This window comes from Eublepharis macularius, chromosome 7 (genome assembly GCF_028583425.1).
Source record: "Eublepharis macularius isolate TG4126 chromosome 7, MPM_Emac_v1.0, whole genome shotgun sequence".
Classification (NCBI taxonomy): domain Eukaryota; kingdom Metazoa; phylum Chordata; class Lepidosauria; order Squamata; family Eublepharidae; genus Eublepharis; species Eublepharis macularius.
Window position 1 is genome coordinate 92355820 of NC_072796.1, and position 25114 is coordinate 92380933.

General features: G+C 45.5%; 1 protein-coding gene across 3 annotated transcripts in view; it reads left to right on the forward strand.

Annotated features, from left to right (window-relative positions):
- The window catches only part of NKAIN3 (sodium/potassium transporting ATPase interacting 3), a 380362-nt gene extending 360599 nt beyond the window's left edge, over positions 1–19763 (forward strand). For 2 of the 3 annotated variants that reach the window (XM_054985181.1, XM_054985179.1), the window contains exon 5: positions 17968–18051. In XM_054985181.1, the coding sequence (XP_054841156.1) occupies positions 17968–18039 (72 nt within the window). In that variant the 3' untranslated portion in view covers positions 18040–18051. Of the gene's footprint in view, positions 1–17967; positions 18052–19680 lie in introns of those variants that run through there. The other variant, XM_054985180.1, reaches the window with a different exon arrangement.
- The last annotated feature ends 5351 nt before the right edge of the window (positions 19764–25114 follow it).

A 25114-nucleotide genomic window follows, 5' to 3' on the forward strand; every position in this document is an offset into this window, starting at 1 on the left:
GAAGTTAAAAAGTAGGCAGGAGCTGAAAAGCAGAGATCTGAGAAAAGAGAGGATTTGAAGAGAGTAGGGAGTGTCTTGGAGTTGAAGAAAGGAAGAACTAAGTCAGAACCAATCACAGTACCCTGAAACAAGAGGATTTGCATGATTTCTGGGTGTGTGGTGCCTTTGAAAGTGTCCTAGAATGGGGATTCTGCCAGGAGTCACTTCTAATATCACTGCAGCTATTGCAAAAGGAGAAGTAAGGGCCAAGAAGCAGTGTTGTATGAGGGGGAGATGCAATTTCTCATCTTGATTTGAACTACTGAGCTAGTTCTTTGGCTGCTGTTAACTTCTAGTTAGTGGATATAACGAATTTTTTAAAATAAGCATAGCATAAGTTAGGAAGTTTTCCTAAAGAGTCTTTCATGTCTTGTCCCTTTTACTGCTAAGAATCAGGTGTATGCCTGCCACACTAGGGGAAGCTCATTAAGTTAATTGGGTCAACCTGACAACCCCCAGAGTGCCTAACATATTAAAAATCAATGTCTCTGCTAAAGAGCTTGGGGCAATGTTGGGCTGAACCAACTAGACCATAAAATATAGCTTGTAGTCTTATTAAAAGAACCCTTTAACTTCATTCTAAGTTTTTAGGTTAATAGATTTCTAGGCACAAAATAAATGGTAGGTTAAAGAAATTTTGTGACCCAGGTCATAGAAGACTAAACCTAACACATTCTTCTGAGTAGTACATTGCAATAAAGTACACTTCTCAAAGTACACTCCTATTATCAACAGTGAATTATAAGTGCTAGTCCACTGGTGATTTTATGCTGGAGTGCGCAGCTGCCAAAGGTTTTAAAAATATAAACAGTAGGTTTTCCCATTGGGCAAATGGCACCATCCAAGCTATTTCAGACCAGGAAATGGGGAGGAAGGCATAAACCTAGTTGTCTGGGTTCTGAGTAGAGATGGGCACGAACAGAAAGAAAAAAATGAACATGATGTTCGTTGCCATCCACGAACAGGGACTCACAAACAACCACGAACATGACCCTGTTCACGAACATGTTCATGATTGGCTGTTCGTGGGAGCCAGCAGGCTCTCCTCCAACCAGCATCCAAGTTTGGTCAAGATCCCTACTGCACCACTCCCAGAAACCTGACCTGAGCAGGCAGCAGGAAAGGTACCAATAATAAATAATAGCTTGGCCCAGAGCCTGGCAGCAGCCCTGGAACTTGAAAGGGTAGATCCCTATCCCACCACACGCAAAGAAAATGCAAGCTCCAATCTACTCTCTCTATCAAAATGCCAACAGCAACTGTCTCTCCCTCTCCACTGTCTGCAAACTAAGCCAGAGCTGGGAACCCCCCGCCTCCCTGGTCTTTGCTTCCTTGTAACAAATTTGGAGCTCCACACTTCGAAAGGAAAACCTGCCTATCAAGCTAAATTTGGCTTAGATTGGGGTTTCCAGGGCAACAGCAGGAGTTCAGGCAGAGTTCAGACAATCCCTGCCTAAATTGCCAAGGGAATTGATTGAGGTGCCAGACTGTCTGGCTTGATGAACAGCAATGAAGAGCAACTAACAAGGCTTGCAACGACCACCTGTTCGTTTAGAATGGGGCCTCACAAACAGCTTGTTCATGAACAACCGATTGGACGGTTCGTGGCTTTTTTTTTGTTCATATTGCTATTCGTGCCCATCTCAAGTTCTGAGTTCCCAGTGAGGAGTCACAATGCACATCTGATTGAAAGTCTTTATGGCAAACCCCTACACAATCTGAGAACTTTGTAACATGTCATTAGGCCCCATCACTCAGTGGTTATGACATGAGGAACAAGAATTTTGCAGACTGTCATTGCAGTGTAAAATATGGCTAGAGGGTGCCAGTACAACTATACAATCATATCCCATGCAATATGATAGCAATGAATATATTATTGAAGAAAACTATTACATTTCTCAAATAATGTTTTTTAGAAAATGCTGCAGAAGTATAACTCACAAGGCAGATATAGTCTTTATATACCACAAATGAATTACAAGTGCATATTTATTATACAAAGGAATGGATTCTTTCTCCTATAGTGTTGGTTTCTCAGTCTGTGGTACCATATACAACACACAGCCCATTTATCTGTAGTTGTAGGAAAGGTAGTTGAAAGTGCAGTAAGAACTGGAGTTTTTATCTGGAATCATATCTCTGGGTATAAGGCAGCACTAATTTAGCAATGCCCGTAGCTGCCAACCTATCACAGCCTCACACATATAATGGGATCTTCCCGTAGTAAAGAGAAATGTTGATTGTGTCATATTTCAGGTAGGCTCAGCATGTTTTGTTTGGTATATTATTCAGTCTTACATATATTTACTGTAGTACACCCCAAAAATTACAGCAGTAGCACTCCTATTTAAAGTGATGCACAGTCTGTGTTTAGAAATACATGCAGAAGTAAAGCTCGGGGAGGGGGGCGGTATAGTGGTTAAGGGTGTGCATAATGGAAAAAATGAGCTGAAATTACACACAGAACTCACTGGTTCACCTCATTAAAGCAGCTTCCGGAATGCTGAACCAAAACTAGGAAACTAAATTGAAACGAGCCCCAAAATGTGTTTCATTTCATTTCATACCTTTGGCACTGGGCAGGCTCGCCTCGCAAGGCAACACAGCAGTTTATTTTCCTGGACAGCGCCACTCAGATCCCAAGGAGAGAGATACCGTATATTATTAATTAATTCTGTTGGCGGGAAAAGGGAATGAGACCAATGTGCTTGAGTGGATCTCCCTACCACCACTACCAATCAGATTCTCGTAAGGGGAAACCATCCCTGCCTATCAGTTTTAAAATTGTTTGGAAGGGAGACTTCAATCATAGGCTGCAATTCAAAAGACAGTTCCCTGGGAGTAAGCACTATTTAATAACATGAGACTTACATGTGAGTAGATCTGTGTAGGCTTTCTCTCCCATGAGCCATTTGACTGCTCTGCCCTTTCAAAAACAATCACACCTGCCCCAGCAGCAAAAAGATAACTTGTTGGGAAAACAGGTCTATCTCATGGGAGGGAGGAGATTCAGCCGATCATTCTGCCTGCCTGTACTTGGTCAATGGAGAAGACTGGCAGCAAGAACACCCCATTTTGCAGAGGAACACTGAGCATTAAAAGGAAGGATTTGGATTCACCATCACCACTCATTGTGAGAACAAAGAACAAGGAAATATGAAACCAACAGGCAGTAGCAAAATGCAAAGTTATTGGAACTATAGAAAAAGAAAAAAGTGAATGTGAAGCAGGATAGGGTTTTGCGCTTGTTGCAGTACTCTGCTATTTGGGAATGCCCCACTGCTGCTAGTCTACCTGCTGACATTCGCTTTCTACAGGGCCATTGTTTTGTGTGTGTGTTTGGATGTTATTGTCCTTAGGGAAAAACTCAGTGAATCATTTGTTTAGACTCGGAGTGGTACTAATGGTTAATGCTGTTTTTGGTTTAGCATGAAAAGCCTCATTTACTCCTTCCCCCCTGAAAAGAAGAGTGTGCATTTGCACGTATGCTGCCAAAGCATGTGCAACAGATGAAAATGAAAAAAAACAAAACAAAACAAATGGGATCAGTTCCAAGCCGAGACCAGCCCAGCTGGAACAAACAAGTAATGAAAGAGGATTGTTTCAGAACCCCCTGGAACCAAAATGGAAATGGAAACTTTCTAGATGCACACCCCGAATAGTGGTTAGAGTATTGGTTTGGGACTAGAGAGACCCAGGTTCAAATCCCGGCATGCCTGGGTGACTTTGAGCCAATCATTCTTTGCCCTCTCAGTTGGAAGAATGAGACAGACACAATTTCTTGGAATAAATGGCCGCTTTATTAAACATAACATCAACACTAAACTGCGGCAAGGGCAAACTATGCGGTACAGGTCAGGCCACGGGGTCCCTCAGACCACCGCCCTGACCTGTCTGGGCGAGCCCCGCTGCCCCGGGCGTAATCCATTCATGGAATGGCCTCAGCCCGGCCGGCCAGGCAAAGGGTTCCCCCTCAAGCTCCTAAAGCCTCAGCCATACAGCATGAGGGAAGGACTTGCACCTGGGGTTCCCTGGTGGCAGTCTGCACAGGTGGTGGTAGCCATGAAGCATTACCCTCCATCCTGAGAGACCCCATTTCCCCACCGTTGGGGAATTGCCAAAGGGGGTGCTCACTAGCCCGCTCCCTATTTCCCCACTTTCTCCTGCCAACGCGAAAGGCCAAGCCTCAGCTTAGGCCCTCACGCCCCACAGGTGGCCTAGTGCCAACCTGAGCCCGAGCCGCAGGTCGTCTAGAAAGATGTCATTGCCTGATGGGGACAAATGGACCCCATCTGCCCAATAAAGGGTGGCATTAGCGGCCTTAATGCGAGGGTGAGGGAGGTAGATGCTGAGGCCCGTAGCTAAGGCTTTTTGAATCGCCCTATTGGCCCTGCGCCTGGCTCGGGCCATACCACGGGGATCCAATGACTCCCGCCATCTGTGGCGGGGGAGCATCTCAGACCAGAATATATATACACTGGGCCAGCAGTTCTTAATTACCCGAAGGTCAGCAATCACCTGCAAGGACAGGGCTCTGCCTTTCAATAAACCGAGGTCGTTACCACCCACATGTAAGACCCAAATATGGGGAGGAGGACCGTTCCTTCCCCCAAACAAGAGAGGCAGCAACCCAGACCACCGAAGGCCTCGCCTTCCCAGCCATTCAATTGAAGCGTCTTCGCTCAGCCCCAGCTGAGCTCCAATCGGCATCCGTCTGGCTTGCACCGCAGCCCAGAACACCATACTGTGGCCCGCGATAAGAATCCGCTTCCTCTCAAAGATGCTCCCAGCACCTGGAACAAAATTCAAACTGCATGAGATGAAAACAAAGGAAGGGGGCAAATATATGACCGAAAAGCAGCCGACCTCCATCTGCCAACTTTCTGAATGGTCTTGTCAGCATAGCCCATGGCTGCCGCAGTAGATGCTGCACCAATCCGGAAAGAATGAGTGCCAAACTTGACACCCACTAAACCCAGCTGCCGCAGCACCCTATCAGTGACCGCCCAGAATTGATAGCGGGTTAAGGGAGAGCGATCCTGATGCCTAAACAGCACTCCCTCCTCCTCGCCCCGAACTGCCAGGTAAGAACGAAGAGCCCGTACCGGGCACAAAGCCTCGTCCTCACAGGGTCCTAAGGTCAACACAGACCCCACCCTCTTCTGATCGGTCTTAGACCGCTTAATACAGATCAAAACTTTCTCTCCCTCGAACTGAATGTTGCGGGATGATAAAGCCCGCCCAGAGGCGTCCTTCTGCGACTGAGCCACCAACTCGCTCACCCTTAATGCGCCAAAGAAAGCAGTGAGAGAGGCGGCATGAAACAATCGGCATTCAAAACCAGACTTGCAAATCTCCCCCCATAGAGTTCCAAGACCTCTAAGGATCGCAGGGGAAATCGGCTGCCTCAAATCCTTAACAACCCCAGATTCCCTGGACCAACCCTCGAACATCTTCCTGAGTCTAAAATCCCCCGTATGCTCCAGCAAGCCACGTGCCTTGCTAGCAAATGCCAAGGCAGCCATCTGGCCATGAATGGTCTTGACTGCAAGACCACGAGCCCACTGGGCCACACAAAATTGCAGCAGGTGCTCTACAGGAATGGGCCACACCTGACTCAGGCCCACCCCTCTTCTAAAATCATGAAGCAATCCTACCGCCCTTTCATAAGACCGTTGAGTGCTGGGAGCAATGGCCATCTGAATAGCCCTGTTCACCTCGACCTGCCAATCCGCCACAGCTCCGGCGGCATTCTGGATGGAAGGCTGTCGGCACCGGGAGCGAGACGCCGGAAACGATCCATCTGTTGGCGAGACAAAGCGTCCGCCACACCATTGTCGACTCCCGGCACATGCCTAGCCCGAAACAATATGTTAAGTTGAAGGCACTTCAAGGTGAAGGCCCGTACCAAGGACATCACCCTGGAAGACTTAGATGTAAGGGTATTAACCACTTGCACAACCGCCATGTTGTCGCACCAAAAGTGCACAACATGGTTAGCCAACTCGTGGCCCCAAAGGAAGACCGCCACCAAAATGGGGAACAGCTCCAAGAAGGTCAAATCCCTAACCATCTCCCCCGCCGACCAATCGGCAGGCCATTGCTTGGCACACCAATGCCCTCGGAAGAATACCCCAAAACCTATGGAACCCGACGCATCCGAGGCAACCTGAAACTGCGCCCCAACTAATAACTTCTCACGCCAAAAAGTAACCCCATTGAAGGAACCCAAAAACTCCTCCCAAACCTCCATGTCAGCGCGCATCCCCTTATCGATACGGACCTTATGGTGTGGGGCGCGAAGAGCAGACATGGCATCACACAGCCTACGCAGGAACGGCCTGCCGGGAGTGACAGCCTTGCACGCAAAATTTAAAGAGCCCACTAGCTGCTGCAATTCAAGAAGGGACACCTTCCGCTTGCCCCGAAACGCAGCCAGCATCTCCCTAAGCTTGCTAACTTTATCGGCCGGAAGACGCAAGGACTGACGCACCGAATCAAGCTCGATGCCCAAAAATGTCATAACCTGGGATGGGCCCTCTGTCTTCTCATGAGCCAGGGGAACGCCCAGCTCCCCCGACAGGGACACAAAGCCAGCCAATAGGTTGGCGCACTGCCCAGAGCTGACGGGCCCAACGAACATAAAGTCATCAAGGTAATGACAGGTGTCCCAGCATTTAGACCGCCGCCTAAGTTCCCACTCCAAGAAAGAGCTGAAACGTTCGAAGGCAGCGCATGATATCAAACACCCCATTGGGAGGGCCCTATCCATGTAATACTGACCTTCAAAAAAGAAGCCAAGAAGATCTATGTCGTCCGGATGTACTGGGAGCAGGCGAAAGGCTGACTTAATGTCGCACTTAGCCATCCAAGCCCCAATACCACATCTGCGCACCACTTCAACCGCCTGGTCAAAGGAAGTATAACGCACCGAACAGAGTTCATCTGGAATAGCGTCGTTAACAGACGCCCCCTTCGGGAAAGAAAGGTGGTGAATCAACCTATATTCACCCGGGGCCTTCTTAGGGACCACCCCTAAGGGAGAAACACGGAGATGTGGCACCGGAGGCGCCGAAAAGGGGCCTAACACCCTGCCCTCAACACATTCCTTCGCAACCTTGGACCGCACAACAGCTTCCATGCCAGTAACCGAATGTAAATTGCTTGACATGAAAGAAACCCGCGGACCCCGAAACGGTATCCTAAAACCATATTTAAAACCGCTCAACAGGAACTCAGCATCACCCCTCTTAGGATAACGAGACAACAAGCGCTCAAGCGCTTTCAGATTTACTGGGCTGGGGCCCTTTTCCAGTCGAATGTTGGCCCCCGCCGCCACCCGAACGCCTACCCCCACCTCCAGGCTTGGCTCTGGGGCAGGAGGAATAGGCATGCTGACCGGAACATGCCGGACATTCGTGCCTATACTTACAAGCCCTCCTGTTGCAGCTACCTTTAGAGGTGAAGTCCCAACAGAGCAGCCGGGGTTGAACCTTCTGCCCCGCCTGGGAGCGGGTAGAAATAGCTGACTGTGGACGGTGGATCAAGTGACCACTATCTGCCCTATCACCTGAGTTAGGTTTGGAGGGGGACATCACCTGTAGCCACAGCTGCTGGTGAATTTGGTCCCAGGGTATCTGCGGGTTCAGTGCCGCCCTCATCCTGAACTCTTCGTCGTACTGCAACCAAGCAGTGCCAACGAAGTCAGTATAACCCCGATAGATTATGTTGAGGTACTGAAAGAGGGACACAGCCCGTAAAGGTTGCGCCCTCCCCAGTACGCCAGCGTAAATTAAAAACCCCGGGAGCCAATTATGCCACGAACGATCCACCTTACGACGCTTAATTTTCTCTTTGTCACGTTCCTCCAAGTCCTCCTTGTCCTTCTTCTCCAAATCACGGAAAAGAAGGGTAAACACATCAACATACTCCCCCTTAACTATCTTGTCCCTCGTGGCTTGGGTGAGGTGATCACCAAGGGGGAGAGCTGTATCCCCGAACGGAAGTGCTCTATAAGGGACCTGACCATACATACCATAAGGTGGGAAACCCCATGAGGGGAAGCCACCAAACTGCCATCCAAAGGGCTGAACACCCGAGGCCAAATTATCAGAAGCAGGCAACTGACCCGAAGTAGACCCTACTGCAGACATGGCATTGGACCCACTAGGGAGCATGCTGGCTAAGCCCATGTGCCCTGGAAAATGCCAGGCTGAGCTAAGTGAAGTGGATGGAGTGGTGGCACCAGAGGACCCGGAGGCAGCGGCCTGACCCCAGGGTCCCCATGGCCAAGTGTACGCCTGTTGTGGCAGAGGAGGCTTACCATCATGGCCACTAGTCTCCACAGCCACCGCCACCGGAACACCTTCTGCATGCTCTTCAGGTTCAGCATCCCCAGACACGACCTCCTCAGCCACCAGGAGTTCACCTACAGCCGCTGGTCCAGCTTCCTTCGAACCTGTAGTGGACTCAAGTGCAGACAGACGAGTTAAAATCTCCTTCCTAAATGCAGCCCTCGAAGCAACCCTAACAGGCCTGCTCCGCTCAGAGGAGGCACCCGCCGGGATAGGCGCCCCCTTACCCCTTTCCAAGGCCTCAAGGCGCTTCAAGATGGCAGCGTTAAAGCCATCATCATCATCATCATCGGATGATGACACTACTGGGGGAGGCCTCTTTGCAGGCTGTTTCTTAGCAGGCTGCTTGCCCTTGGTTGTTCCCTTTCCTTTCCTGGAAGCCATGCTGACCTACCCTGTAAATTGATAGCTAAGCACACCACAGGCACGCAGCCGCCACCAAGATACCAAGGGGCCCAGCAAAGAAGAAGAACCGGGCCCTCCTAAACAAGCAGGGGACCGCGCCCTTAACACTAAAACTATGTGCTCCCTGCAACCTCGAGGGAGCACAAAATGGCGGCAGCAGACAAGCCCAAGGGCAGACTGGGTAAGCCAGGAGGCTGGCAACCCACGGAACAGGCCCCTAACGTCGGCCCAAACTGGCGGGCCCGGGCAGGGTAAAGCCAAACCCCCCGTCCTCGCAGTAAAACAAAAGAAAAAGGGGGGCGAAGACTAATGGCGCGAAGCGCCCAAACCGCCCCCGAAGCCCGCCGCGCCGGGAAAGCGACGCGGCGGAGAGAGAACGTGGCCGGGAAACAGCCCGACCCGCCGTGCAGAGCAACGAAATGGCGATAAACGCCCAAACCGTTCCGGCGCTCCTGCTTTGCCGCGCGAATAAACGGCGTTGCCCGGTGCCTCCTGCACCCGCGGTTTCCCTGGTCGGCTGGAGTAGGGGGCCAGAAAGGCCGTGCCGTGCTGCGCAGCCGGGCCTCTAGGCTCAGGGCCCGTCGGACCGGCACAAGCGGCGGGAGAAAGCGCTCCGAAGCCCTGCACAGCCTCTGCGCTACAGCTCAGCCGACTCGCGGTTCTGCCGGAGCAGCCAAAAGGCAAGCTCCGTTGCGCCGACCCGCTGCAGAGGGAGAGCAGTAGCTGCAGCGTCAGCTCGCCTCCCCACAGCTGTGTTCCTCCAAGCGTCGGCAGAGCGGGAACAAACGCGTCCTGCTCCAACCGATCGCTTGGAGCAACTGCGTGCTAGGGAGGGCGGAGATAGCAACGGCTCTATCTCTGCCCGCCCCCTGAAAGCCCCGGATGGGCGGGAAAGTCCCATCCTCCATCCGAGGCTGCAAACCCAGCCCCCCGGCTATAGCCACTTGTGGCTGCCGGGAGTGGCCGAATTCTCAGTGTAACCTGCCTCACAGGTTTGTTGTGAGGATAAAATGTAGGGTGAGAGTGTTCCACACTGACCTGCTTGGTGGAAAGGTGGGATAAGAATGATCTAAATAAATTAATGCAGGAAAGGGCAGTACACACGTTTTCCAGAGAAGACCTTCATTAGCAGAAGGTCTTATCTGTTCCCATTTTTATATCCATCTTGAAACCTGTTTCTGCCTATCTTTCTTTAGAAAAATAACATGCAAAGCAGCTCCTGACTGCAGCACATTTTCTGTCAAATTATTTTCAGTGGTTGGTAGGTACAAACTTTGCTTTTACACGAGCTAGGTTCACTCTCTGTTACAGCATTTAAGCAACACTAATGAACACATTAATACGGGTATTTTTAGAGAGAGTGGTTTTCTCAAGAGGATTGAGCTTTGCCCTATAAACTTAGTCTGAGAGGCAAATGAATTAGGAGTTGTTCAACTAGATTAAAAAAGTATCAGCTCCAAGAAATGCTCTGGTGAAAGAAGAGCATCAGTATCTGGCCACTATTGTATCAGATGCTTAAAGTGTAAGCATGTGGCACTAAATGGCAAACAGTGAACATTTCAGATTGGAAAGTGGATCCCACTTGCAGTGGTGCAGAAAAAACTGCTAAATGTAAAGACATCAAGCCTCTCCATTCTTCCCATTTGTATTCAAAGTCAAAGGAAGGTCAAGTTTGATGGTGAAACATTAAATGCATGTGCCCTGTATTTTTTTAAAAAAAATAATGCTGTTGCCTCAGGTGCCACCCTGAAAGTGGGTATGGTCAAGAGTAGTCCTTACCTGAGCATTCCCTGGTGTGCTCTCACCTGGAGGAATGCCTGCTTGAGTTGCACAAGATATCGTGCAAGCAGAAATGGTCTTTGTCTGTTTTCCCACTGGCACAACATCTCTGCTGCAACTGGAAATTTTGTGGTGGGTACAAAGTCTCTGAAAAAAATTCAGGAAGGAAAAATTGTGGTGACATTCAGACATCGCACTAAGCCACAATTTGTGACCACTGTCATGATTAGCGTATGTTTTATGTTCCTACTCTGCCCTTATCTCACAGGAACTATTTATTTATTTAAATAGGTATACATTTTCTCTGAAGGCAGCAGATGGCTCATAAATGCAATAACAAGCAGCTATAGAATCATAATCAATACTAATAATTCCAACAAACATACAAAGAGGCACAGGCTTCCTAAGATGATAAAATACCCTCTCCTGTAACTATCAGTCAGATTATGCCAGCTCTGTCAGTCTTTGAAAGTAGCTGTCTGGAACATGGCACCTTTATGTCCCTTTCAAAAAAATTGTCTTCTGCAGCTTCTTTGGTAGACCGTTTCATACTATGAGTCGTATGAGCAAGAATGCACTGCTCAGTGTGAGGCAAAGCAGAACAGGATGATCTGCAGAAGCATACAGCAAAGGGGAGAACATATAAGGAACTGACTGATGCAAAGGAATATAACAGGGAATGTGCTCTGTTAAATATAATGATCCCAAGCCATGAAAGGCTTTAATTCCTAGTTTGACGCTAGCATCAATTCCTTGTAGTGTATGAAAGCAGGTGTGTGGATGAAGCCAGGTTTCTTTTCTCTCATAAACCACGATTCTAAACCATAGTTTAATTCTAGTTTAGGATCTCCGTTTTTATTTTTTTTTATCTTTTTTTTTATAATTTTTTTTATTTTTCATAACTACAAAACACTACACAAGACTATCACAAGGAAAGGGGAGAGGGAAGGGACAAAGGGGGGTGGAAAAAGAAAAGGGGGGGGAATGAACTACAAACACTAAACACTACACTTCAATGTTTCCCTTCATACTGTCATAATACAAAAATAGCTCCATAGGATAATGATGGAGTGGTTAATCATACAGAGAATAAACATTTCAAATAGGATCTCCGTTTTTAGATAGTAAAGACACTTCAGCACATCTGGATGCCTACATGTATATCGCATGAGGAATCAGAGCTCATTTCAAGCCAAGAAACTTTAGTGGAGCACTATTTGGCAAAGGAGGGTGAAGGACTGTGGGGATTCAATTTCATCCTTAATATAGCAAATTGTGAGATGTCTGAATGTAGCCTGCATTTATGAGTCTAATCAAAGGCAGAAATATATTTAGATGTTTTGGAGTGGGAGGAAGATTCATTTCAGGGAGGATTGGGGGCTTACCTTCTAACTTTAAAAATTCACCACTGAGATCTTCCAATGTAATCAATAATAGTTAAACTTTATTGAATGATCTGAAAATTATCCAGAAAATATCCAAGGATATCAGCTGCACCAGGTGTTTTGTTATCAGTGAATACTGGTTAGATCCTACTAGCTGAGGCCAGGCAAATTGCCAACAAAGTCTGTTTTCATTAAGATGTTGAAAAACCAGGCAGTGCAGACCAATCACCCTACTACAAATTGGTGATTAACCTAACAGTTAAATGGACTTTCATGAGTGCAGCAGTATTAATTAAGTAGCAGTTGTGTTAATCAAGATACCAAAAGTAATTTGTTGGAATAAATATTTTATTACCATGGACATTAATAAACCAAGAAGGCTTTATAATAATGTTCAGAGCATATCTACTAGTATGTGAATATATAGATACAAATATAGATATACAGAAAAGTTTAATATTTGCAAGTGTGTATGGAATTCATTTCATACACAAAATTTAATCAGATTTCAGTCACCCAAGTTTAATTACTAGTATGTCATTCCTCCACTAAACATTTGTAGCCTTGTCATTTCTTGCATTTATCACTGAAATAGTCAGATTTTTTCTTTCACTTGCCTTTTAGGGAGGAGGAATATTCAGACTAATATAATTTCATTTCTTCCCTGTAATTCAGAAAGTGAAAAATTTAACCAGTTATTTAGAAACTTTGCCAGTGTTGTAACTTGAGGGTGATTGAAGGCTGTTTCATATTTTGACAATACAGTGTGCCATCTACTGTGAATATCTAAGGGCAAGTTCAGAATACAAAGATCATCTCATTTGATGATTCATATGCAAGTATTTTGTGAAATGTGTCCAAAGTGAAGAAAGCTAAGAAGCCATGGATTTTTATGCTTTTCCGATGGGCATATATGCTATCAAATATATGTACATGGGTCATCATGTGATCATCTGCGTGTGGGTTATACATAGTTTTGTAGTTGGAGATACTTTCCAGGAAGGAGAAACATGAAGCAGCCATTTTGTTTACCATACATAGCTAATAATATAAGAGGTTTGAAAAAGTAGGTGACAGTTGAAATGTCTACTGGTATAACTAATACAACACATTTAGTTCAGCACACTTTGCAAAGGTAATGATGTCCTATGATCACAAAACACATTGAGTCATATCTCAAACTGCAAAACTTCTGAAACTGTCCACTTATGTGGACTTCAGCCTGAAAAATAAATTATGTGAATTGGTTGTTAGAATTATGGATTTAATTTCGCTGTAGTTCTCAACAGATGCTAAGGCATCACATTCACAACTTAGGGAAATGGAGAACTTGACAAGAAATATGGACTTTTAGGTCAGAGAATCTGAAATTACTGTTTACCTTTTCAAATTTGACAGCTATAAAAGGAATGCATTATACTTTAAAATGATTATTAATTAGGAATACATTATACTTAAAACTGATACTGGATTAGGATAACAGTTTCAGAGTTCTATATTAGCCTCAAAGTCAATCCCATAAATAATCTCTTCCTAAATTTTGTACAAGAGCTTTTTGTACAACAATCCATGTTTCAGCTGGTCCAGAGTATTAAAGGTAATATTGATAGCAAGAGGATATGTAACAACCTTTTGTACATATCTTTACTGAAATGATTTTGTCTGATTGTAACTCATAGTATAAGCACATTACTTTTGCCTGTGCCTGCCTGCCTGCCTGTGTTCACTACTGTGCATGTGAACTGGAGATGGGAGGCAATAATCTGACACTGCCAACTCAGCTGCATTTTATATTTATCATATAGTTAATCTCTCTGCTATGTTTTGTTTTTTAATCTTATAAGATTCCTATATCCCTTCAAAACCACATAATTTGATTTACGCACATTCATAGATGCCATTTTGTACTATACACACTGGAGTGTGGAAGTACTACTATTAATACTACTATTCAGTGTAATATCACTAGGTCCCACCTCATGACATCACTTAAACCACCCATTGCATCAGGCCCCACCCAATGTATCTCAGGGTGTTGGATGATGGAAACCTTATCACCCTTCAGTGTTCGTCCGTCACTATATTTCTGGCTATGGTTCTGATTCCCATGTCACTCTAGTAAAAACAAGAGAAACGACTTTGAGAACTTCATATTTATCACATCACAAGGCTATCAAAATATACCAAAGTCGAAACTGGTTGAGAGAGAACATTTGTGTAGACTTTGAAAACATAAGGTGATTCACACTTATGTGCATATCCTTTAATTACTCAGATCTATATTACTCCAAATTGAACGTGTGATTTGACTCCTCTGCAGTGCATTGTGCTTGAAGCAGTAGGAGGAAGAATAGTGTTTCATATTAATCAAAATAGTAAAGAGTCCAGTAGCACCTTTAAGACTAACCAACTTTATTGTAGCATAAGCTTTCGAGAACCACAGCTCTCTTCATCAGATGAATTAATCTGATGCATCACTACTGAATGCTAGAGGCAACAGATGATGCACACATCTGATCCAGCTCTAATTTCTGAAGGATGAGGAGGAAAGGTACAAGGTACTTTGAATCCAGGTAGAGGGACAACTGTCTCCATATTAATATAATTCTGTTTGGATGTGCGTTGGACAGTTAACAGATTCTGGAACAATGTGAATCGTGATATGTTCTGGAACACCTCACTGTTCTTCATATACAAAATAATATCTCTTTGAATTCAGTTTTCAGAACCTTCTATGTTTAGATTAATTAATTATAAACAGGAATGAATTATAAACAAGTAATAGTTTTTTCTAGTGATAATTGAAATATTTTTAGTTCACATGTCAGATTGGGAGAAGACAGGTGCTGCGTTATTATCTTTCCTGAAACGGCTTATCCTCAGAATTAACACACATTAAGGATTGTGTGAATCTGTTGAGAAAGCCCCTGCCCTACCTGGACAAATCCCAGCATACTTATGAGAATTCCCCACAGCACAAGCTGAAGATGCTTTGATCTTTAACAGAATTGGCTCCCTATAAGGCACATTTCTAGGACATGCACTCAAGTAGGCTTGGGTTGCTCAGAGGGATGGTTTCTTTCCTTGACTGCTGCTAAGAAAACACTTTGTCACTATGAAAAGACAAGTGGCTAGATTCCCTAAGCTCCCTTCCGTCATCTCTGTACTATTTATAATATTAGAATAAGGTTAAGGAAGAGAGAGTTTAAAAATATCACTGTTCTAAAAAATTGTCATCATGTAACAATTTTTTCACAGTGATTCTGTTTTTATTTTTATAATGTCTGATTGAAAAACCTTCAAGCATATTCTAAAGTTCATTTATCACATTATATTGCCTGTGTAGCTAAGGGGCAGCCCAATCCTAAGACTAGCCCAGCGCCAGCGTCTGCACATCAACGTAAAAACAGTGCTGATCCACCACTCCCTATGGACTTTTGCGGGAGAGCCATGCCAGCACCCGAGCTCAGCAAAGTGAGGCACAGCCACCGCCAAGAGCACTTGCCTGCAGTTCCCCTGACAACCCCACCCTCACCAGCCAATGCGGAGGCCATGATCCCCACTGCCCACCAACACCCACCCCCACATTAGGGAGCAGGCATCCCTACCCGGTAACACTGAAGATGTGGACAGGGCACCCAGCCTCTCGCCCATCCAACCCCCATTTCCAATGAGGGTCAGGCCAGTGACTGCAGCTCCACAGTCCTGCAAATCCCCCTCGCAAGAAACAGGTTTCCCCTTCCTGAAAAGTGGGACCAGAAAGGCTGAAAAGAATGAAGAGGGACCCAGCACCCAGGATCAGCCCCCCAAGGTCCAGGAGAGGCAGCTATGTAGAGGCGAGCGGGGATGGGTGCCACAGCACCTGATGCTGCTGTCCATTGGAGACCATTGGGGAGACAGGAAGGACCATTCAATGGGATTAGAGCAACCAATGCCCCTCAACTTGCAGCGGCTCCATTACACATCACCACACCGAAAAGGTGTAAGAAGAATGCGGGGTGTATCTTGCAAGCTATGCTCCAGTCCCGGGATGACACCCCCCAGAATGGAATGATGGCCCACAGGACTAGACAACTTGTTCTGGGGACCGTAATCCCACTCCCCAGCACAAGATCCATCCCTGGCTCCACAAAGGGCAATCAGAAGAGGTGTATGACCTCACAAGGGAAGAGCCTTTGAGATCCCAGGACATCGCTCCATCTCCCCCCACCAAAAAATCCTAACTCCCCACAATACAGAAGTCTTCTGCCTAGCTTATTAGATGCCAGGAGAGCTGTTGGAGAATGAGAGTCCTCTGTTGCACCACTACCACCCCTGCAAGACACATCCAGGCTGCACCCCAAGTCCCACCCTGCTGCACACCGTGAATTTAAGGGGAGAAGGGGGGAGGGAAGCTGGCTAGGGCCAGAGTCTCCAGGGTGCAACTAGAACCTGCTCTTTTGGCCTGCAGAGCCATGCAAAGGGACAGAACCACCTAGAGCCTCATAGGAGCAACCCCACCTGCCCCAGCCCAGAATCAGAGATCATTCGCTTCAGTGTGGAATCGCAGCCCTTTGGGCCTACTGTCTTCCAAAGGCAAGCAAACAGACTGGAGGGTGGTTGGTGTTCAAAACAAATTTTATTGAACTGCAAAGGGAGAAAAGGGTGTCTAGACACTTATCTTCCCAATGTTGACTGGCCAGGCCAGGAGCGAAGCCAACTTGTGCAACTATCAGAGCTGTGGGATCCATTCCTCATTCTGCCCTCACAGGAGCAAGGTTGAGATGCAGACTACCTGGAGATCTACTTCCTGGGCTGGACTTGAATGGCAGTTGAACAGGTTCAGGGGGGGGGGGGCGGGTCTGAAACAGCCACGCTCCTTGGCCTCCCTGATGGGCAGAGACCTGCCTGAAAGAAAACAGACAGATGTGTGGCAAGGGACCCGGACCTTTGCAAGCTCCAGCCCAGTCTGCCACTTTCTGGGAGGGCATCCAAGGGTGGGAGCAGCGGTGGCAGCTCCATTGGGACAGGTGCAGCCTGCAGGCACATCATGCATGCCCCTCCACCGAGAAATCATTCCTGCCTCAGGATAGTCTGATCCTGTGAGGGAGACAGTCAAGAGGCTGAGCACCACCACCAACATGGAGTTACGAAAATCCAGTCACCCCAACCTGCAGCTGCACTTCCTCCTCTGCTGGGGAGGGGGTGCCCAGCTGAAGGGGTCTGAACAGAGCCCCCAAATGGGAAGCTGGAGCCCACCTGAATGGCTGTGTCAAGGGTGGTTCCCTGAGCAACTGCCTTCATGACCAGTGGGGGCAGCCCCCCCCCTTACCGGTGAGCCTCATCTGCAGAGGCTGATGTTCAGGATGGTGCCACCATTTATTGGGGCTGCTAGCCAAAATGGTGGCCAAAATTGTGTTGTGGCATCATGAAAGCTCCTCTTTCCAATTTAAATACAACATTGGTGCAAGTATCTATAAGGAGGGGGAAAGTGTTTTTTTAAAAAATACCCAACCCCATTAAAGCAATGTCTATACCAACATCACTTCAACAATATGTTGTTTTTTTTTAAGCCTGAGCATTTTTCCTTTACAGAATTCTGCAAACCTGGGAAATCACTCCCCATCTCTCCCCCCACTCTAATTATTTTTAATCTGCTTGGAGGGAAGGCATGTTCATCAGGACTAATTCAAAAATTATAGTCAAAACAGTCAAGTTTTTCCCCTAACCAGAGACAATTCAGGGTTCTGTTTCAACAATGCTTAAATACTTTAAAAATCCATTAATTACAGTGGGATTATAGTGTGTACGGTTTTCTCTAGAGTGCACCAAAATACTGAATTGTGTGAAGTGATACAATTCTTGAAAGTGCCATTACTGTCATTCCTACTGTGTGAATTAATTTGACTTTATTTAAGAGAATGAAAACGAATTGTTTTGAACAGCACACTTGGTCTGTATGTTTGATATTTCCCAAGTTTGGGAACAAATAGTTTATTTTTTCCTTTCTTGTTTTCCCACAGTTGATTGGTTTTGTCTATGCCTGTTATGTGATCAGTGTCTTCATGGAGGAAGAGGACAGCTGTAAGTACTGATACACACCTACCCATCTCTGGAGCCACAATCCTAGGGTGAGATTTAGTATTACACTCCAAATATGAAACTGGAGGGTCAGATTTTCAAATGTTAAAATCAGTCTCTGTGAACAATATGTATAAATATATACATAAATACATACATATACATATAATACGTATAAATGCATATTACAATTACCTATATTATCAACATTATCTTTACATTGCTTTTGATACTAAGCATCCAAGCTTGAATGACAGTGATGTTGGAACCCCCACATCTTTCAACATGAAAGTGTTTTCCTGCATTACAATGTAATTATGACATATCTTAGATGCTGCCCAGCCTACTTTCTGTTTTTGGTCTGCACTTTTAAAGCATTAATTAGGATCCTACCGGCTTTTTGACTCATATCTTGCCCAATTACCCTCCTTGCCACTGTTTCCTTCCTGCATGACTTTTGTCCATGTGGGTTCCATCCCTGACAGTAGCCTTTTCAATAGTCCAGAGGCCCTTTCTCACTATTTTTGACAGTGGAAAAGCTAGTAGGATCCAACCCACTGTTGACCATACTATTTCTTAAGGTGAATGTCATGCTCCACCAAGGGGGCATTGGAGCCTGAGGGGGTCTCACCCTCCAGGATGGCCTGCTCGTGTCAGTTGGCCGTTAGGCATGCTTCAGAAGTAGAGAGGAGGAGGATTCACAACACCCTAGCTCACTCTCTCCCCTCTGAGTAGCCTGCCATTCCTCTCTCTGGCTGTCTACAGCTACTTGGCTCTTTATCCCCAGTATCCCGGAGGAGTTTGCCTTTTATAAGGTCTCCTCCCCCAGGCTCCATCCTACCCAGGTGTCAGTCCACCCTTCTCCCGGTTGACAGGCAGGACCAAAGGCCCATTCAGGGACTTCTAGGGAGCTCACCCCACCCCTTTCTGGGCCCTTTAGGGTTTTCTTGCAGGGCAGGGCTGGCTGGTCTCTTCTAGGCAGTGTGATCAGGCCACTGCATCAGCAGGCCCTCCCTCAGCCAGCTGCATTCCTGGGAGTGGCTCATAGGCCAGGTCATGGGGCCCCATCCCCAGGAGTGCCTTGTTGCTGTGCCCACTGCCAGAGGAGGCTGCCCCATTTGGCAGCAGAGCATTTTGCCTGGCCCCAGCCTGGCTGCAGGGCTTGGAACTCCACTTGTCAGGCGGCTCCTCTGCCATTGGCCTCAGATGTGGCCCCAGTACAGTGGCGGTGCTGCTCCAGCCTTGAGAGCGCTGCTCGTTGTCTGGCTTTGCTGGCTGGCTCAGCATCGGCTACTCTGCAGCAGCAGTAAATCGGTGGATGAGGACCCTTCACCTCCAGACAGTGAACGATAGGAAACATAATCCCAAATTAGTATAAAATTAAGGAGCTAAATCTATTCTATTATCCAGTATTCCTCATGAGGGTTACTAGGCACTGCAGATCAGCCATCAGAGAGGCCAAAGCTCAGTACGAGCTGGGTCTGGCCAGGAGGGCTCGCTACAATAAGAAAAACTTCTACAGATATGTGAGAAGCAAACGCAAGGTAAAAGAGGCAATTGGACCGTTGTTGGGAGTAGATGGAGAAACTCTGATGCAGGACAGAGAAAAAGCAGACAGGCTTAATGACCTTTTTGCCTCTGTTTTCTCCCTGAAGAACTCAGGCACATCTAGAGATAGTAGAAAATGTGGCAGGACACCTGAGTGGCTAATTGACATTGACAGAGAAGTTGTGGAGAGGCATCTGGCTGCATTGGATGGATACAAATGCCCTGGGCCGGATGGGGTGCACCCAAGAATGCTGAAAGAACTTTCTAGAGAACTTGCAGAACCCCTGTCCATCATTTTCAAGGCCTCCTGGAGGACTGGGGATGTGCCACAAGATTGGAGAAGAGCAAATGTTATCCCAATCTTTAAGAAAGGGAAGAAGGATGACCCGGGAAACTACAGGCCGGTCAGTCTGACTTCTGTTGCTGGGAAAATATTAGAACAGATTTTAAAGGGATCAATCTGTAAGCATCTGAAGGACCATTCAGTGATCCGGGGAAGTCAGCATGGTTTTGTAACCAACAGATCTTGCCAGACCAACCTGGTTTCCTTCTTTGATCGAGTGACCAGCTTACTGGATTGGGGGAACTCTGTTGACGTGATTTATCTGGATTTCAGTAAAGCTTTTGATAAGGTCCCCCATGACATTCTGATGGGCAAACTGGAAGACTGTGGAGTGGACTATAGGACAGTTCAGTGGATAGGGAACTGGTTAGAGGACCACACTCAAAGAGTGGTGGTCAACGGCATTTCATCAGATTGGAGGGAGGTGTCCAGTGGGGTGCCGCAGGGCTCGGTTTTGGGCCCGGTACTTTTCAATATTTTTATCAATGACCTGGATGAAGGAGTAGAAGGGCTGCTCATTAAATTTGCTGATGATACCAAATTGGGAGGAGTAGCAAACACCCAAGAAGATAGAATTAAAATTCAACGAGACCTGAATACTCTGGAGAAGTGGGCAGCTGTGAATAGGATGCAATTCAGCATAGACAAGTGCACAGTATTACATCTGGGCCACAAAAATGGGAAGCACAAATACTGGATGGGGATGCACTTCTGGGCAGTAGTATATGCGAAAGGGATCTTGGGGTAAGAGTGGACTGTAAACTAAATATGAGCAGTCAGTGTGATGCGGTGGCAAAAAAGGCTAATACAATCTTGGGTTGTATCAAAGGGGCCATAGCGTCGAAATCGCAGGAGGTCATAGCCCCTCTCTATACTGCCTTGGTCAGGCCACACCTGGAGTATTGTGTGCAGTTCTGGAGGCCTCACTTCAGAAAGGATGTGGCCAAAATCGAGAGGGTGCAGAGGAGAGCAACGAGGATGATCAGGGGTCTGGAGACTAAGCCCTACGATGAAAGGCTAAAGGCCTTGGGAATGTTTAGTTTGGAGAAGAGGAGGTTGAGGGAGGACTTGATTGCTCTCTTTAAATATTTGAAAGGCTGTCATTTGGAGGAGGGCAAGGAGCTGTTCCAGTTGGCAGCAGCGGGTAGGACGTGAAGCAATGGGCTTAAATTACATGCACAAAGGTACCAGCTGGATATTAGGAAAAACTTTTTCACGGTCAGAGTAGTTCAAAAGTGGAATCAGCTGCCTAGGGAGGTGGTGAGCTCCCCTTCACTGACAGTTTTCAAGAAGAGGCTGGATGAATACTTGTCAGAGATGCTTTAGGCTGATCTTGCACTGGGCAGGGGATTGGACTAGATGGTCTGTATGGCCCCTTCCAATTCTACGATTCTATGATTCTATGATTCTGTGATTGAATCACTGATCAATTCTTTTTGCAAAGATGTTCTGATATTCTTACTGTATATTCAGTGCAGCCCTAAGCAAGTTACATCCTTCTAAACCCATTGACTTCAATGGACTTAGACGGGTGTAACGCTGTTTAGGAGTGCATTATTATTTAAATTACAGCCCAGTCCTTGGGAAAGATAATTTTTATTCATTGTCCTTATTTTGCCTCTAAACAACATCGATATTTCTAACTTCCTTTTTTTCCCTGAAGTATTCACAGTACGATCTGCTTTGAAAACCGTCAAACGACACATGGTTAATTCAGTGTGGTTATACTTAGACATATTGGCCTTTAAGACTCTCCTTAATGAAATATCCCTGTATTGTTCAGCTCACAAAAGTTCTTGGATTGAAATTTGCCTGAGAAGCTTTAAAATTAATAACAGCCACCACTTTCTTTGCTTGGCAAAGCTTAAGTGGATACTGTCAAGGATCAACTGAGGAGTATATTCAAGAGGCAATAAATATAAGAAGGAACGTTCTTTACATCCATTGTAATTCTCACTTTCATATCACACTGTAATTTACTTGCTGACACATTTCTTTATTAATTTTAAAGTTTACACACCTAAGAATTACTCCTATTAAAAAGACCATTGTTCCCTGGTCAGAGCATATAGTCACTACTTATGTTATCCAGAATTTATTGTTCATCATTTGTCATTAATGAATCTCAGGTTTCAAGATTCTGAAAGACCTTTGCTTCAAATCCTGGATAATTAATGAGAGTTCCTTATAAGAAAGTAGTTTCTTAGTTATATCCTATTTAAATTGTACCTAGCCCAAGGAATGCCTGTTCCTCCCTATGTGGCCAGTCCTTTCCATTAAACAAATAAGGCTCACCAAGCACTGATATTTGCTATCATCACAACAATTGCTGAGAGGAAATTGCCTTTGTTTGGATGAGCACAGGCACCTAGGATAGTTGTTGCCACTAGGTTGTCCAATCCTGAGAGATCATAGCTATAGACCTTCTGGGTCTGTCTGCCAGAGACCCAGACTATAAAAGAAGACATATTAAAGAAATGTTTAAAGAACAGCTTAATAATACACGTCACCTTTAATTCTCGTGGCCAAGTCTATTTCAGTTAACCACTTCCTTTCTTTTTCATTCCTTCATTAGTAGCTGCATGCTAAGTATACAAATAAATAAAAATGAAATTTGCATTCAGTATAGCTGGGTCCCTACTAACTTTCTCCCATAAGCAAACTAAGAAATTTATGGTTGTTGTGGGTTTTCCGGGCTGTATTGCCGTGGTCTTGGCATTGTAGCTCCTGACGTTTCGCCAGCAGCTGTGGCTGGCATCTTCAGAGGTGTAGCACCAAAAGACAGAGATCTCTCAGTGTCACAGTGTGGAAAAGATGTTGGCAGGTCATTTGTATCTACTCAGGAGGGGTGGGGTTGAGCTGAGTCATCCTGTAAGAGTTTCCCAGGGTGTGGAATGCTAATGGCGGGAGGCTTCACTGTATCCTGAGGAGGTTCTTTTGCATATGGATTGGTGCTTGATGTACTAAGAAATTTATCTTGCAAAAATTATAGTTTAAAAGATGTCTGAAGGTAAAATTCAACAAAAATTCTGTTATTAACCACTGCAAAAGAAAACCGTACATCCCTTATGCACATCCAGTTGGTTATCAAAGATGACTACAGTGGTACATACTGCATTTGTTTTATAAATATCTTAGTACCATATCACTATTATGGCATGTGTTGCTCCCTTTGTTCTTTGCTTCTGACATGCTGCATGAGCAATTAACTTTGAAATGTTTGGATGTGGACATTAGTAGACATTACTGTTCATCCAGACAGTGAGTTGAGTTGAACCTGAACAGTGATCTAGAGAAGCTTTTTCAGTTGACCCAAATTGAATATGAACCTGACATTTCTCACATCTTAAACCTGAGCTTGAGTTCAGATCCAAAGAATAAAAAGGAGGGGAATGCCTCAAAATAACTACATTTAGAAACAAGCAGTCTGCTATAATTACAGCCACATTTTAAATCTATGCTATCTGTGTTTTGCTTTTGAGTCGGTTGGTTTCATTTTAAAATTTGTAATGGTTTGAACTGTTGATGTGGTTCCAGAAGAAAAAGCAAAGAATGTTTAGTTTCTTAAATGGCATTTATGTGTGTGTGTATTTGCATAATTGCCTTGGGCATGGGCTGTGACATTAAGACAGAGCACATGCTTGTTGTATGCAGAAGGTATGTTCCCTGATACGATTCCCGGTTAAATGAAATCCTGTAGCAAGTGTTGAGGATGACCCTGGAGAAGCACTCACTGCCAATCAGAGTAGACAATGCTGAGTTAAATTGACCAAAAGTTTCATATATTCAATTTTTTGTTTGTTAGCTGAAAATAGGTTAATAGCTTAGGGATCTTAGTTCTGAATTTTTGCAGTTTCTGTAGCTAACTTTTTACATTTTATTTGGCTTTTGTTGATATTTGAGATCAAACCTATTCACTACTTTTAATGTTTTGTGTTTTTTATTGACTTCTCCTTAAGGTTCACTGAGTTTTACGAATAAGGCAAGTTTTCAAAAATCTAAAGCGTACACACAAATACCAACACCCACCCACCCAAAACTCCAAAGTTGCTTTCTAAACTTTCTCTCTGAAGTAATGAGATGAAATACATTTAATATGCAAGGGAGAGCTTTCAAACAAGAGAGACTCCACATAAAAACTGAGCTAATACTAAGAATCTGAAATGTTCCACAGGGTCAAGTAGCACTAAGTCTAGGAATTTCAGAAGATTTTGCTTCCACGTAAATCTCACTGAAAGAAATAGGGATTGCTTTGAATATACAAGTTTAGCATATATCTCATATTTATTGTTACTAAAAAGGTTTCTGAAAAATTCTGAACAATTTCCAGAGATGGTTGTTGGGGGTTTTCCGGGCTGTATTGCCGTGGTCTTGGCATTGTAGTTCCTGACGTTTCGCCAGCAGCTGTGGCTGGCATCTTCAGAGGTGTAGCACCAAAAGACAGAGATCTCTCAGTGTCACAGTGTGGAAAAGATGTAGGTCATTTGTATCTACTCAGGAGGGGTGGGGTTGAGCTGAGTCATCCTGTAAGAGTTTCCCAGGGTGTGGAATGCTAATGGCGGGAGGCTTCACTGAATCCTGAGGAGGTTCTTTTGCATATGGATTGGTGCTTGATGTGCTAATCTTCTCTGCAGGGCTATTGTCGGGTGTGGAGTGTTTTGTTGGCCTGGTGTTTTTCAGAACTGGAGCCCATGCTCTGTTCATTCTTAAGGTTTCTTCTTTCCTGTTGAAGTTTTGCTTATGCTTGTGAATTTCAATGGCTTCCCTGTGCAGTCTGACAAAGTAGTTGGAAGTGTTGTCCAGTATTTTGGTGTCCTGGAATAAGATACTGTGCCCTGTTTGAGTTAGGCTATGTTCAGCCACTGCTGATTTTTCAGGCTGTCCAAGTCTGCAGTGTCTTTCATGTTCTTTTATTCTTGTCTGGATGCTACGCTTTGTGGTCCCGATGTAAACTTGTCCACAGCTGCAGGGTATACGGTATACTCCTGCAGAGGTGAGGGGGTCTCTGCTGTCTTTTGCTGATCGTAGCATCTGTTGTATTTTTCGGGTGGGTCTGAATACTGCTTGAAGGTTATGCTTTTCCATAAGCTTTCCCATCTGATCAGTAATTCCTTTGATATATGGCAAAAACACTTTTCCTGTAGGTGACTGTTTTTCCTTGGTTGTTTGATTCATCCTGGGTTTGATTGCTCTTCGGA